At 44.5% G+C, this 15,681-nt stretch overlaps 1 protein-coding gene across 2 annotated transcripts in view; it reads left to right on the forward strand.

The window, feature by feature from the left end:
- LOC126537486 (ubiquitin-like modifier-activating enzyme 1) overlaps positions 1-10,093 on the forward strand; it is a 44,650-nt gene extending 34,557 nt beyond the window's left edge. Inside the window, exons 22-26 of one of the 2 annotated variants that reach the window (XM_055074287.2) lie at positions 1,047-1,151; positions 2,678-2,761; positions 4,214-4,308; positions 7,572-7,743; positions 9,899-10,093. In XM_055074287.2, coding sequence (XP_054930262.1) covers positions 1,047-1,151; positions 2,678-2,761; positions 4,214-4,308; positions 7,572-7,740 — 453 coding nt within the window. In that variant the 3' untranslated portion in view covers positions 7,741-7,743; positions 9,899-10,093. Of the gene's footprint in view, positions 1-1,046; positions 1,152-2,677; positions 2,762-2,954; positions 3,081-4,213; positions 4,309-7,571; positions 7,744-9,898 lie in introns of those variants that run through there. The other variant, XR_008613788.2, reaches the window with a different exon arrangement.
- The last annotated feature ends 5,588 nt before the right edge of the window (positions 10,094-15,681 follow it).

The raw sequence follows: 15,681 nt of genomic DNA on the forward strand, positions 1-15,681 counted from the left end.
GAGGACCTAGAAAGGAACAGATACAGAGAGACAGCGTTGTTTCTTAGTGAGGGGTCGGTGGTGGTATACAAAACTAATCAGATATTGGGCCTCAGCACCTGTTACGGCTCCATCTCCTACAACATCTAATTCAGGCCAGACTTCACGATGCAAGAGATTAACGAGTTCGGGTGAAGACGATGCACCCATGCGCCGTGGCCATCCGGATCATATAAGCTGAGATGTGCGGTCGAGGAACGTGGCTCCTAGTGGTGTCTTCAGTTCTAGGCGCTTTCAGAGTGTCGCTTCTTCAACTGGTTCCGATGCTCATTATCTCCTGAAGGCGTCTAGGTAATAATTTTTTTTTTTACATGCTCGGTAGCAAGTACCCTCTTGCTGCACATCTCCTAAGGTATGCGCACACACCGTATCGTACTGATCTATGCTTTGTGGGCACGCAAAGGAGCGCACGCAATGAAGAGGAGATAGTAATTAAAACATTTTGTGCAAAGCAGAACTCTAAAGCGGTACAACAAGAAGCATATAGAAGATGGAACAGGAAAGAGACCTCTTTTCGGTTCGTGTTTTAGGAGAACATCGCATTTTGCAAGAAGCAGAAGTACAACATAACAAGTTTATGATTTCTTTCTGCGCAAAGACGCTCTTAACAATCACAAGCAAATCTACATTGAAATCCCTGACGTCACGTTGACGTGGGGGCACTGCATTCTGCATTCAATAGGGCAGGCAATTCAAAAGGAAAATCTTTGGTCTTCACCTTACCCCCCCCCCCCCCCAATGAACCATCTTCCCCCGAAAATAAATGCAAGTAGCTCTGAAAGAATACTTCATCGTTCTATGATTTGGTGCTGCTCTTTCATGCCTTTTTAATAATCGAACTATTGTGAACGAATAGCTTATTGTGCAGATCGATGTGGTAATTTTTTTTTCTTTGTTTCCGTAGCTGTACTTGTTCCGAGTAAAGTGACCGCGATATGCTTACGATAGCACTGATGGAGCCTTATACATTTTTTTTTTTGCTTTCTCTCATCTCGTCTTTTGAGCAGTTGGCTCAGGATCACAACGAGCTGGAGTTGTACAAGAACGGTTTCGTCAACCTGGCGTTGCCTTTCTTCGGCTTTTCGGAACCTATCACTCCCGTGAAGAAAAAGGTGAGTGGTTTACTTTCTTGCGTCGTTATTAAAAATTCGGGCTGAAAAACAAAGTATCTTTTTTTCTGCTCATATCTGTTGCTGAGTTGCCGCTGGTCGCCGAGTTTTATTAGGATACCAGCGTGATACTCCTTTTCTGATATGGAATCGCTTTGTGTGCTCCACACAACTCGTCGTTGTAGTTGTGCAGGATACAGTTATACATATGGGCCTGTTTTCCCAATAGAAGTTCTTATGTTATAACTGTTAGTAAGTGTTTGTGCCAGCCAATTGGGATGTTGGACATATTATTGAAGATGGCCTGCCAATGGTAAACGGCGATCACGCACAAAAGGTTCGTGCATTCTGCCCCTTGGTCGAACTTCCCTACGCCCCTCTTTCATGCTTCCAGAAACCAAAATGCGCTATTCCATATAGATAAACATGAAGGTACTGTAGGCACAATCTTTGTAGAAAGGGAGACTGCACCAAAATCAAAGTACCGCTAAGTGCAGTTAGTTTAATGGATGATTTGTTCCTTTACTGCAAATACCTAAGCAGCATTTAAAAAAAAAGAAAAGAAATTGAAGCCTGTCACCGAAGTGAGACAAAGATGTCACTTAATTTCCGCTATATATTGCTGCAAAGTCAGTATAATTGTCGGTAAATATTTTGAAAGAATTTTAGGTGTCGTAGACGTTTTGAAATACTAAATGTAACAACTTACGTGGCGTTAACAATGTACCGAAATGTTTCAGGTTTGTCTTCGTTCCATGCGGGCGAGAAAAAAAACACTGAATTTACCAGGAAAGGTATAGGGAGCTTACAGTTTACTAATAGGACAACCTATATTGACAGCTGAAATTCTGCGTTTATCCTCAAATTAATTTACAAGTGTGGCAGGATTCAAAAGAACACGGGTAATACGATTCTCATTGGTTGAAAGCGGCAGTTGGTTGTCACTTGTAGCCGAAATGAATCCGAAATGAATCCAATTCTTCTTTCAAGTCACTAAAGGAAGTCGCCAGTCGGTTATTGGAAAATATTTTGGCTGAATGTTCAGAAATGTCGTTAAATCTAGAAACAAGATTGCTAAATCGCGAACACTGCAAATGATTTCGTGTAATGATTGCTCAAAGCTCTCCCATGTCACAAGTGGGGTGCGTATTACGTTTGGCCAAGAGGCTACTTTAGGCCTGTCGCGGATGCCCAGTTGCGATGGAGCTGCGCAGCTGAGTTCGAGGTCGGGGGTTCAATCCCGACCACGGCAGCCGCATTTCGATGCGGGCCAAATGAGAAAAAGCTCGTGTATTAGGTGCACGTTAAAGAGCCCCCCAGGTGGTCAAACTTAATACCGAAGCCCCCCATAGCAGTGTGCCTCTTAATCAGATCGTGATTTCGGCAAGCAAAACACAACCCTATTTTTTTTCAAAGACCACTTTAGTTATGTGTTGGTGCATAGCATGCCTGCGTAATGGAAGAATCGAGTGAATTCAACGCGCTGAGCTTAGGCTCACGCACTGTCCTTTTCGATTCTCCTGCAACAGTTTCGAGACCTTGAGTTCTCCCTGTGGACAACGCTTGACATTCAAGGCGAGCTCACCCTTCAAAACTTCATCGATAATTTCCAGGTACGTGCGGATTGATTGATTGATTGATTGATTGATTGATTGATTGATTGATTGATTGATTGATTGATTGATTGATTGATTGATTGATTGATTGATTGATTGATTGATTGATTGATTGATTGATTGATTGATTCTGCGACTGAGACCGGAAATTTCTTTATGGGAGATAATAAAAGCACGATTACCATTCCAGAATCTACATGTTTGAAGGATAGTAAACAAAATGGCAATCATTCCGCTTTGAAGACGTATCAGATACATCTGGAAGAGAGGTGGTGTGAAGGGACAGGAGCACATAAGAGGAGCATAACTTTCTAAGGTATGAGAGTACTTTTGAGGCACGATAGTTCGTTTGCAAGAACCACGGACCTTAAGCGCAGAGAATAGGCGACGAAGAAAGGTATGAATAACGACAAGGCAAAGAACAATGCCTGTACGAAGAAGCAATGCCAACGCATAGCTTTTTCGACGCGGGCTTTTTAAAGCTGCTGTTTGCTGTAGCTTATACGAAGACACCCAAAATAGTTTTTCGTGTCCAAAATTATTAACGTTTACGTATAACCGTCCTGACGACAGCGCGCTATAACCACTAGGCAAGTGCCAATAAGTGTTGCAGACTTTCAGTGTGCTAGCATCATAGGAAAGAATAGATAAGAGCTATCAGTCCACTGCTACACCAGTGCACTGTGGGATCCTGTAGTAATCCAGATCTATTTCGAACATTTGAAGTGCAAGGGATCTCGGTGTACGCAAAACATCTTGGGTTGTTTTGCATTCTGTCTCCGGTGGAATTGGATCAGGCTGTAAGTTATGGCGAGTTCGCTGATTAAAGTTATGAATGTTATGCAAGAAAATGGACCCTGCAAAAAAAAGGGGGGAGGGGGGAGGGGGCTCAGGTTAAGTGCACAGCGCCGATTTCTTTCTCTTGCTGAAAAAAAAAAGCATAGTGCGAGTGTTACATTATTGGAGGCAAAATTAACCTTTGAAAAGAACCACATTCTTGCTCATGTAATTACGTTCAGGGGCACTTACGTTTATACATACCAACTCTCGATCGGTTAGAAGAATCAAGCAGATATCGTAGCAAATGCTGCGTGTTTCATACGACCTCTGCCTTATGACTTCCCTCCCTCATTGTCCTATCACCGCTTCTGCCGTCAATTACGTAGCAATGGGGATTTGGTTAGCGTGCTTTAAATTGTTGTTGTACGTGCAGTATATGCCTTTGTACTAGAAATGATTTATTCAGCGTCAATTCTACCTATGTAGATTGCAGTTACTTTTTTACACTTGTATACCTTCAGTTTGGGGAGGGGGAAGGCATAGTGACAGCAGCACCATTGAGAGATGTTCCAGGGTCTATAACTTTATTTCTATTTGTCGCAGCTTTCCTGCATGCTTTTGGCCAGCGAACGGTGGCGCAATGAACGCGTTCTGTTTCATTCTTCCCAGAACGAGTATAAAGTCGAAATCATCATACTGGCTGAGGGAGTCGTGATGCTGTATGCCAACTTCATGCCCCCGCCGGCGAGACGTCTTAAGATGACGTGAGTAAAGCGTTATTTTTAAATTTTTTTTGTTAATGTAGTTTTTCCCGGCGAGATTGGTGACGCTGCTTTCGGACAGTCAAGTGGCGTTCCATCACAGAGACGACGTCACGTTATTTTGGCTTTTTTTAATAACTATGCTGATAGCTTGCTTATTTCTGCTATGCAGTCAGTTGCTTCAATAGGAGTTAGCGCCTCGATAAACCGTGTTTGCCATGGCTCTGACGGGAATGAACCGCGATGTGGCAAAAAAAGAAAGTTCGAGCCAGAGCACAAGCTTCATTTGATTTGCCATATATTCTTTGCTTCTTCCCCTACAGTGATGATTTATTGCTTTTCTGCTTTGTCCATTAAGGTCCCTTACAGGGATAGGGAAACTTGCGATAAATCTTATTTCTTGCTGCATAATGAGGACTTCTTTGATGTTCGCTTGCTTGAACTTTTGTTGATTGATGTCGGCTTTGGTTTTCCGTAGAAGCTACTCGTGAGGCTCCAATTGTAGATGCCAGCTATGACAAACTGAGAACGTATAGGGTGATTCCTAATGTCTTAAACGTGAAATGCTTTTAGCTCCCGTTGTCAGCTACATTCAAGTGACCTTAAGCCATAAGCCAGAAGCGTTATCCGAGAACTCAAACGAGGACAAAATGAGATCCTCCCACCCTTCGTACAGGACGGCATTACGTACGCTAGTTACTCCCAAAGGAGTTGCAAAAAAAATATTGCTTCCATGTTTTGCTTCCTAATGTTTGTTCACAATATCACTAAAGCTGTAACTTTTATTACGCTGAAACTTTATTTGTCATTTCCAATAGCGACTTTCAAAAGGCAGATACCCATAGCACCATACACTTCAATTCTGGGAAATGGAATTTGCTGCGGATCTACTGCGCTCGACGAGGCATGGCATGGCATGGCATGGCATGGCATGGCATGGCATGGCATGGCGCCGGAAGCGTCTGATGCGCCGCTTTGCCTTCATGGAGGAGGGAAAAAAGTTAGGAGAGAGCATTACGTCACGAAGCCAGCCTCGGCGGCACAACACGTGACCTCTTGCGTCGAGACCACGGAGCAAGAATCGAGACTTGCTGAGACGTTTGGTCGCGCCTCTTTCAGGCGCTTTACTACTCCTAGCTGGACAGCGCTCTCGGTGTCCACTGACGTCTTTCCCTGCCTGTCGTGCCGCCTTCAGCCGGTTTTCTTCTTCTAGCTGGGCAGCGTCCATAAGGACCAGTGCACAGTATGACGTGGTGTGGTGTGGTGTGCCGTACGTTGCGAACATGCACTACACTCATTTTAATTAAGATTGCGGCTCGTATCATCTCCAACCAATCTGCTTTGGCGGTTGCCATTTCATGCTTAAATGTACTCTCGATTAAGGAAGAGCCAGCAATTTTTTGTGTTAGAAGTGCTAACGGTCACTGTATGAATCTAAAAGAATACCAGTACACTCTAGCGAGTACAGGTCCTTACTTGCATCTCCCATACGATAACTCTTTTGTATATTCCTCACTTAAAAGGGCGCGCTTGAACACTTGCTTTCTGAAGGCTCAACAAAACACCAGAGCCTGTGTCTCGTGTATCTGCTTGCCGCCTTTCAGTATTCACATGCACGGACAACTGAATCTAAAAGTTCAATGGCGCGTATACAATTCGCATGCATTTATAGGACAATTGCATACTGTTTATTACTAGTGGTGCTCTAGCGCATTTCGTCCCGTACCTACAGGTTCATTCCGTACATACAGGTTCGACGTCGTGCAACGTATTGTTGGTGCTCTTGTTGCAGCTACAAAACACCAACGGTACAAAGAATTATATGGACGGTCAGTCTGAACGTCGCAAGGCTGAGGCATTAGAACAGCGGAAAGACCTCCAGCAGCACTGCTACGGCTGCCTGTATTAAAGATCCTACCATTCAAATAGAATAGGACATGTGTAAAGACTGCGCAGGTATAATACGGGCTTCCAGGCGTCCATACGTCAATCTTTTTTTATAATGTGGGGACGCTGTATAATACCCAGTGAATGATGGAAAGTGCTAGGCTGTAGGACTTGTGACCCAATAGACTGTAGTCGTTGAAATGTCATAAATTGTGCAATGTCTAAAAAAAAAAAAGCGCACGGCCGTAAATGTATAAGCGTAGTCTACAGAACCTTGCGGGTACTTTAATGGCGTCAAATAGACCTCTTCAGAAAAATTTCATTGGGTTGCCGCCATGCTTAGGACTAGCGTGTTAAGCACCCGCTGGCTGTTATTGAAGTGAGCTGCTGGTAAAGCCGGTACGAGGCTTAAGCACGCGGCTGCGAGAGTCCAAAAAGCTGGAATTCTCCGGCACAGTCGGTAGGCCCACAAACAATGACTGATTAAAATACACGGCCACATATACGGACCAATAGTTTCTTGATTTAACTATTCGATATAGTGTGTTGAGTCACAAAGTGCAATGTGTGGAGGTCTGTAGACTGCGAATAAAAGCAAATAACCTGAAGCGCTTGTAAAGAATCTACATACAATCTAAGGCAGGAGTCAGTATGGATTGTATATAGACATAATACATGACGAGATGCCTTATATAAATGCGTTCAAGGAATGTGCATCTTTTTCAAAGCCAAGCATATAATAATAAATTAGCCACGGAGTGTATATATACGCGCTTTGAAAACGCATACTTATACGTCCGAACATATAGCAGCGTAACTCAAATCAAAATGATGCATCATCAACCAGTCTATAAATCTCTATAAATCGTCATTCAATGTCCTTTGTAAACTATAATGAAGTTGAAGTTTCTTTTCACTGAGCGTGCCCACTAAAAAGAAATCGAAGCCCGTATTCGTAAAGAAGTACTTCTCCTGAAAAGGTCCGTAAGAACAAGGGCAGATCCGTCATGATAGCGAACTTGAAGAGCTTTTAGGAATGGAAAATCCAAGCGTTTGCGTACGATACAGGGACGGTGGTGCGTCTCTCGTAATATCATGTCGATGACGTTGCTCCAGCGAGGAGTCTATATTCTTGTGTGTGCAGGATTGGCAGCGTTTGCTAACTATGTGCGCGCTCTTTGTAAAGCTTCCTAATGTCATCGACTGGCACGCCAACAAAGAACACACTTTGGGAATGAAAAGGTCCCATTCGAGCCATGCGGAATGCCAGTGTGCTAGCTGTTCCGAACTTAGTGCATTTCGCAGCACTGTCTTGACGTGTTGCCACCGTACCCTGCATTTTTGACTCATTGCCTTTCTTTTTTTTTTCCTTTTGGCAGCCTGAGCGAAGTGGTGGAGGAGGTGTCCAAGAAAAAGATCGATCCGGGAAAGCGCGCCCTGATGCTTCAAGTGATGTGCGCCGATTCTGACGGTAATGAAATAGAGGCGCCCATGGTACGCTACTTGCTGCCCACGCAAGAGCAAGAAACTGTCGACCCTCCAGTCTGAACGGTATGCTCGCCTAATGCAAATTCTTGCATGCCTTGCCGGGAACTTATTACGTTAGGATAAGAGACGTTTTGCGTCCGGGAGAAATTTAATATTTCAGACAAGAGACGAAAGTGATAAAAATGATCCTATAATTAGTACTGCTCATTAAACATTGAAAGGACACTCGAACATATAAAAATCAGTATCTAAAACCTGTCTATAAGACCGAAAAATTCGTCGCCTAATTATGGTGGTCCTTAAAACAGATTCAGCGAAACTGTACAAAAGGCTACGCACGCAGTGATGCAAAACAGCAACGAACATTAGAGAACAAATAAGCAAGGATAATAGTAGAGCTTTCCTGTTGAAAAGGAGTACGCAATTGGGCAAGGAACTTAATATGCAGAGCCCACAGAATGATGATGACAAAAAAAAGATGGGCGGACACAGAGGAACGGTGGGAAAAAGTTAGGACACGGGGAATTTAACTGAGCTGTGTGCAGTCATATCTGCATAAATGCAAACAACGTGTTCACTCGTGATTAGTTAGAGCAGAAATCTGAACAGTGCGACAACAGCAGGACGTAGAAAAGAGACAAAGGACATAGCGTTTTGTCCGTGACTTATCGTGTCCTGTGTCACGCTGTTCGAAATTCTGCTGTTTGCATGAAGGCTGTCGGGGTGACGCGGAGAAGCCGCAATTTCGGAACGCTCGAACAACTTTTGTCCTGCAGTAAGTCTTAGCAGGATGTCCGAGAGTTATCCCGATGCAACCTGGTTCACCACAAACTCCTTCTCGTGACTTGACTCTGCGTATTTGACTAGTTCATGAAACTGCATGAAAACTTTCTGCAGCAGTTTGTGAGCCGTGGGTACCACTGAACTTCATGAAACTTCGCTCCAGTGGTTGAAACAGGAAGCAAGACACAGCTTCTTCGCTTTAAGAAGCTGGGTATATATACTGAGCTAGGTATATAGTACATTGGTCGGGCATTTTCGCGCTGCCCCATGAGAAATTATAACTTCACGCTTTGCTTGGAAGGCGTGGTTCTCAGACTGCATTACGAGAGCCCCCTACCCCCCCCCCCCCCCCCCGACACACACACTTACCACTTCTTTGGGGTATTTAGGTATGTGCAATGTCCACGTATACATAAATACCCAAGCCAGTGGGTGGAGGGTATTCAGTTGGTCGAACATCGCACCCGTAATGCGAAAAAAAATGTGTGTTCCATTCGCACCTGCGGCAAGTAGTTTTATTTTCTGGCGTTCACTTGGAATTTTCTTTATTTTATCATTTCTAAGTCTTAAGTGAAACAATGGATTTCCCCTATGCTTATTTTGAATTCATGGCTTGTTGGCTTCATGTGGTTGTGAGCATTATGTTTTGCGATAACATTAAGGGATTTTGCAGATAGAGGATGCAATCGCAAGGGAGGGGTTAATTGGAGATCTCTCGGAGAGGCTTTCATCCTGCGGCGCACATAAATTATGTTGATGATGAATCTGCGTTAGTGTAAAGGTAAGGATCAGGGCTAAAGACCACTGTTCAAGTTTCTCATTATTACGTAACAAAGACCCTTGTTTTTAAAGAAGTCTCTACTAAAAGCTATTCCTTGATTTCTTTATGTTTACGGTGATGTTCTTTGATGGTATCTCCACCAAAACGGTTTGGTGACAAATAGTCAGTTTGTCTGCGTGACCTAACGCGGTTTTGCATGTCTACTGCAGTGTAGTTTTGTAAAGCTACCTATGCAACCTATACCTATGACCCCTGCACTGTTCGCTGAATGGAGCAAAACGCTGTCCCTCCCCGGCTTAAGGAGGTACTTCAGCACAAAAACGATGCTTTGCAATTGCTACACAAGGAATTGTTTGAGAAACGCACCTTTAAACAGTGAATTAGTGCTATGGTCACAATCATCTGGCTACGAAGTTCTTTATCTGCTACGAAGTTCTTGATGAATGATTGCCGTGGTGCATTATTGAAGCCCAGTGATGCTATACAGTGTAACCACAGCCAATACAGGAGCTGCCATTCCCTGTGTTGAGTCGACGGGAAGTGTGGGGCAGAGAAACATTTTAGAATGAAAAAAGTGACAATATTCTTTCCGCCACTACGGATACTTGGCAAGCCTTTGTTCGTACTTTTGCAATTTAAAACATTTCGTTCCAGGCGAAAAAAAACCACTGTCGACGCCATTTCTACCACGCCACTTCACAGCCCGCGTCGATGCCTTCTCGAAAGCCGAAGCGATCGACAAGCCCTTTTTATCTCATCGACGTCCACGTCACCTGGAATTGGAAGGTCTCCACTAAGGCCCCGCCCCTTCATATTTAAATTCACACAAATTACAGCAGTGAAATCCGAGCATGTGGTTCGCTTTGTTGTGCGTCTGCTTCTATTAACGCGTGCACACTTGATTACTTTTTTATTTGCTGCTGCTGCAACTGACGCTGATAAAGCGGGAGCCGAAGGCCCCCAAAACAGCGCTTATAGAAATTTTTAGCTCGCGCATACACGAATGCCGCCCCACGAATCGTCTGGAGCCTTCGGCATTTGAACTAAAAACTATAAATTTTGCTGAAGCGCTTTTCGCTTGTGAAAAGGCCTTCATTGCCTTGGCGCTTACGATATGTCGATCGAACATGAAATAAAGCGAACCGAACTGCAAGTTCAATAGGCGTCGCTTGCAGCATAAAAATACCGTCATCAGACAATGCTGTGCGCCTTTAGTCTCCGTGCCCGTGGGCATGTTTGTAAATGTCTGAATAAACTACTGTGCTACAAAACTGGTGCTGTCGAAGTATCGGCGCCAGTGGGAGTCATTTTAAGTCATAGTCCTAAACTCGCACTTTTACTAAACCAAAACACATGTGCTGGCGCTCTTTGGCCTTAGATGCCCTTGCGCCAATAACTTCAATCATCATCATCATCATCGTCATCAGTGCGTGTAGAAAGAATGAATGAAACCACGTTTATTCCGCATTAAAATGCGCCGAACACGCTGCGGTGGAAAGGGGAGGGGTGTTATTGCAAAAGGGGGAAGGTAAGGCTGCCTCCAATGGCGGACGTGGCATCGCCAGCCATTGACGCTCGCATTTTAACGCGATAGCGTTAAGGAGCCCGTGTCGCAGAAAATTCGACGTCGGACGTCGCCTCAGCAAAACATGATTTCGACCCAAATTACGAATCACGCATACCCAACCAGTTCTGGACCACCAGAGTTGCTCATGCCTTGTCTTTCACTCTTTACAAAGTTATCCCTCAGAATTTTCAAAACGGCAGCCCACAAACAAATGTAATGGACAGAAGCGCCGACAACGCATGGTGCGAAAACATTGCAGGAGATTGACCCACGCCAGAGGCCCGCGTTTCTACCAGAAAGCTCGCCTTCGTGCATAGCGTTCGCAGCCAACGCTTCCCGGTAAATGTTATGGTTACATAAGCTGCAGTTGCCGGGAAGCATGAAAAGCAGTAAGTGGTCCTTGAACGCTATCGCGTTCCTCCAAATGTTTTATGACGCATTATAGCACTGCAATTCGACGTTTCCAAGGTTATGCAAGTGCCAAGATGAAGTCAACGCGGCCAATTCTGATCCTTCTATTCAAATGCATGCACTCTAAGGCAACGTTTATGAAGTGAACGACCAGATGAAGCTCCAGCTCCAATTTCCCTATTCCAATACACGTGAAACGCACAAATACTCGTTAGACGACCACGAAACCTGCAGCTAGTTAAATTTATCTAAGAGGGAAAACTCGATGCTGGCGATGGCAGGAATCAAAATGACTTCGAACATCAAACTTTTTTTGCGAAGCCTTGCCGAAGTACTTTCTCGAAGGTACTACAACACAGCTACGTCTCTCGGAGCAACCAGTGTGACGATGTGAGTGCCACGAACGGCTACAAGACCTACGCTACAAGGCTACAGGGCTACGCTACAAGGCCCGCTGCCTGCAGACCTGCAGCATGTATGGAGCAGCAACGATACACTATTACACTATCGCAAGAAAGCCATAAATGTGTATGAAACATTAGGTTCCACAAAACGTGGCTAACTTATGTTTTTGTTTACGATGGAAGGACAAAAATGCAATGCAGATATCGCAACGAATAAATCGGCGAAAAAACGAGAACATCCCAAGGACACGAATGCGAATTTGATTTATTTAGATCAGCTGTAACAACAAAGCTAACCTAAGAGCAGATGTGAAAGGAGGATCTCGGGTGCTTCCAAAAAGCAAGAAGACGATTGTTTCATTATGGTGAGTATTAGAGGGTGGTGATTTACTATAGTTCGGAATTTACCAGCTCATCAACAGCATTTCATAGTTAGGGGACACTTGACTGACAGTTAGGGACACACAATTGACCCCGTTTTCTTCCAATTAAACTGCCCAAGCTACCCCCACGTTGAATTCATTTCATCGTTTACAATGTCTCTTTGAGAACAGGGTACGTTGCAAATAGGGACATGATACCCTGGGTTTAAAATTGGGCCACGAAATCAAGGTCGTAGTGCGAATGTTTCCGGGATACAAACGTAAGCATCGCCCGGTGCAAAAGAAGGCACTAAGCGATACATTTCCACTTGGCATCCTGAAAATCGCGCTGTTTCATCTCTGTTAACGTAGGAAAAACAAAGTAAAACATAAAAGGAAACTTGGTAGAGTTACTTGCAAAACTCGAATTCGAGGCAGACGGTTGCGACGCATTACGCTTAACATCCCCCCCTCCCCTCTTCATTTTCAAAAAGTGTTGACCCAGTGTGACTTGGAGTTCTTTCGGGACAGTACAGGTAGACAGTTCTCGTCACCCTAGTTGGCCGCTGAGCGATCCAGGATGAATTTCGCTGCCCTGGAAAGGCTTTCGGTATTGCTGAATTTGCTAAATGCCCCCCCCCCCTTCGAAAAAAAGAACAAGCTAGATTTAGCGGGGAAAAAAGACAATGGCGAGCTGTAATAGCTTGCCAAAATGCAATTCCGCAGATCCTTTAGCACTTGTCTTCCACAGCTGATCACAATTTGACAAAGACGTTTTCCGCAGTTTGCCCGACAAACTATGTATAGTATACTTGAGGCATGATCTACTTTTTTTTTTTATTTGAAAACGTAAAATCGTCAACTAACAGAATACAGCGCTCCGCACGTCGAGGCCAATTGGGAAGACTCCTTTTTCATTTTTTTGCCGTCTATAGCGCATGGAGGAAGTAGCTGAGTTTTATCGCGATGCCGCCCCGCCTTGCTTATGGGGGCCCTGATGTGATCGACCGACATGCACGGAGTTTTACACTACAATCAAAAGAGGATAGGAGCTCGTTCACCTACAAAGTCCCGTAGTTTAAGTTTAAGAGCAGCTCTAACTATAATCCAGAAAAAATAAAATTATCAACTTGAAACTCCTTAACTCGGCAGTTACTGGCGTGCTGACATGCAGTGTACGGCGTCGAGAACGTGCTGACACTGCACGTGAACGGTATTCACAATTTCTAATGAAGAGGAGACGATACAGCTTTTTCTTCTATCTCGTCGCCGCTTTACTGTGGCAAGGAAAAGATTGTTGGAAATACCTTTTCGAAGAATTGGCCTGGACTTGACAGAACCTGCTATTCTTTCGTTCGGGGCGTCCACCTTGGGATTCAGCCACAGGGATGCTTGCTTCGCTGTCCGATCATTCCTTACAGAATCTAAACGAATGCTCTGCTAAATTCATTTTCTTATTTTAAAATTTATTATTACTCATTACGTATGACCTTCCTGATTTTATTTTATTCAATTTTATTTTTATTCAATGCTAATTCCATGGATATTAGGAAATTTATGCTCCAGATTAATTCGGAATAATCCACCCATTTCTTGGCCAATCCCCCATGGTGGTAGGAGCCACACATGTGACAGGCTACAACAACAACAGCAGTGTTGTCGTGTCTCCCCAGCAGCAGGGTGCCAAGCAGGGTCACGTTTGTCTTGTGTGAACACCACCCACGCTACGCGAGCACGACGCGGCGCCTGCACGCGAACGATTAGCCTGCCGAGTCATCGGTATTACAAAAGCGTCGCTGGCAAACTACAATTTACCCCGCTCTGCCAAGACCAACCGACCTATAGCGGATGTAGCCGCTGCTTGGCAGGCTTTCGGGATGACGGCGCCGACAAGGGCAAGTTGGCGATCGTCGTCGTTCCGGGCGTTTCCGGAAGATTGGTCGCTGAACAAAAAAAAAATCAAAAACAGCGACCGTGCCTATAGATCGCAGAACTTGTATCAGCTTGCGCTCAACAAGAATCGAAACAAGGTGCTGAAACGCAAATGTGCAGACCCCTGTGTTCGTGGGCTGCATACGTGCATATTTTCTCCGATGCCCTCGCCGCGCCAAACCTTGGTAGCGCAGCCTCTGAAAGCGGCGCAGTCACTTCTGGGTATACCCAGAAGTGACTACATATCGTTGCGCGAATGAAGCGCTGACTACGCTAAATACAACGAAGCTTGAAGTAATCGTTGCTGAGACGTGTGCATTTTGACTGCATGTCCCATTGGTCGTTATAGTGCGTTTGGTGCGTGTGCATATCGCTCTTTTTGTCCTGTGTCTGGTGCAGCTAAGGTCTTCAGTATGATCTATTACCAAGCCCAACGTTGAATCACACTAACATTCTTTTTTGCGTCGTACAGAGCGCCCTGAACAGATGAAAGTCATCGGCGGAATCTACTTCAGCAGCTGCGAATGAGCAAGGCTTGCCAGACTACATAGTTTAGGTTGACATCTGCATGGAAAAAATATTTAGATATGACTCATCAGAAATGACCCCAGTGTGGTCATTTGATGTGCGGAGAATATGGTTGAACAAGGCTGAACTGAATTGTGCTCTGTTGTGGCAGCTGTGTTGCGACTTGTTTATCGAACGCGAGTATTTGCGAACTGTTGGCATCAACTCTACCTTATCTGCGTTTTGTACGTCACCCTCCCTGAATTCTCGATTAAGTATATACACTAAGCGGACCTCGGTATTCAGCTACAACTGCCCGTAACCTTGCCTATGTTTAAGCAGTACCGCTGAAAATTTTCAGAATGTTTGTAATAAATGAAATTAATAATGTGGTAAATTTGGTACAAAAGTAAGGAATACTCTTGAAAATATTAACATACAATTCAATATTCTTTTTGTTTCTTCAAGCTACCTGTATGAAAATTTTTATGTTGGCAACAACATCCAAACTTTTCTAATGGTATTATACGAATTGGGCTTTGATGTGGACAAAGGTAATTATTGTAGCTTTGACCATTACGCAGTAAAAAAAGTTTACGTGCCGAATACTCACATTTTAAGCCATTTTCTTATGCATAGCTGTTAATAAAAAACGAAGTTCTGGTGGCAATACATTTCCTTCAGTAGGTGACAGTAGGTGTCACAAGCATTAAGGAACACGTCACAAAAGATTATTCGGAAAGTACAGCGGTTGCAGGGAAAATGTTCCTTTTGTCAGCAAAAGTGGTGTTCTGTTAAAGCTGTGCTTTATAAAAGCTGCATTATAGCTACCATGTTAAGCACATATTGCCGTATTATTCACGTACATTTTATTTGTATTCTTTAGAGTGCAGCTCTAAGGCGCCCGTTCCTGCGGCGAGCGTCGGCGTAGGCGTAACCGAGTGAACGAGCACAGCGAAAGATGAAAGAGCGAACGCGGAGCGCAGCGAGGTCTAAAGACGCGAGAAAGAAAGCGGAAGGGGAGGGTATGGCGAAAGCGCGTGAAGTGTAGTGCGGTGACGATGGCTACGAGATGGCGCCAGAGTAGCGCGCGTCGTCTGGGAGATTGGTCCGTGGCGGCTGCTGTGAATCGCGTCCACGCGATCCCCAGATTAGCGAGGCAGTCGCGTCATACTTCGCTCCGTTTGCAACATGCCGCACGAGACAGATTGTCCGCGCCTGCCAATATGTCACGAAATGAAAACTCAAATTCGC

Source organism: Dermacentor andersoni, chromosome 4 (genome assembly GCF_023375885.2).
Source record: "Dermacentor andersoni chromosome 4, qqDerAnde1_hic_scaffold, whole genome shotgun sequence".
Lineage (NCBI taxonomy): Eukaryota > Metazoa > Arthropoda > Arachnida > Ixodida > Ixodidae > Dermacentor > Dermacentor andersoni.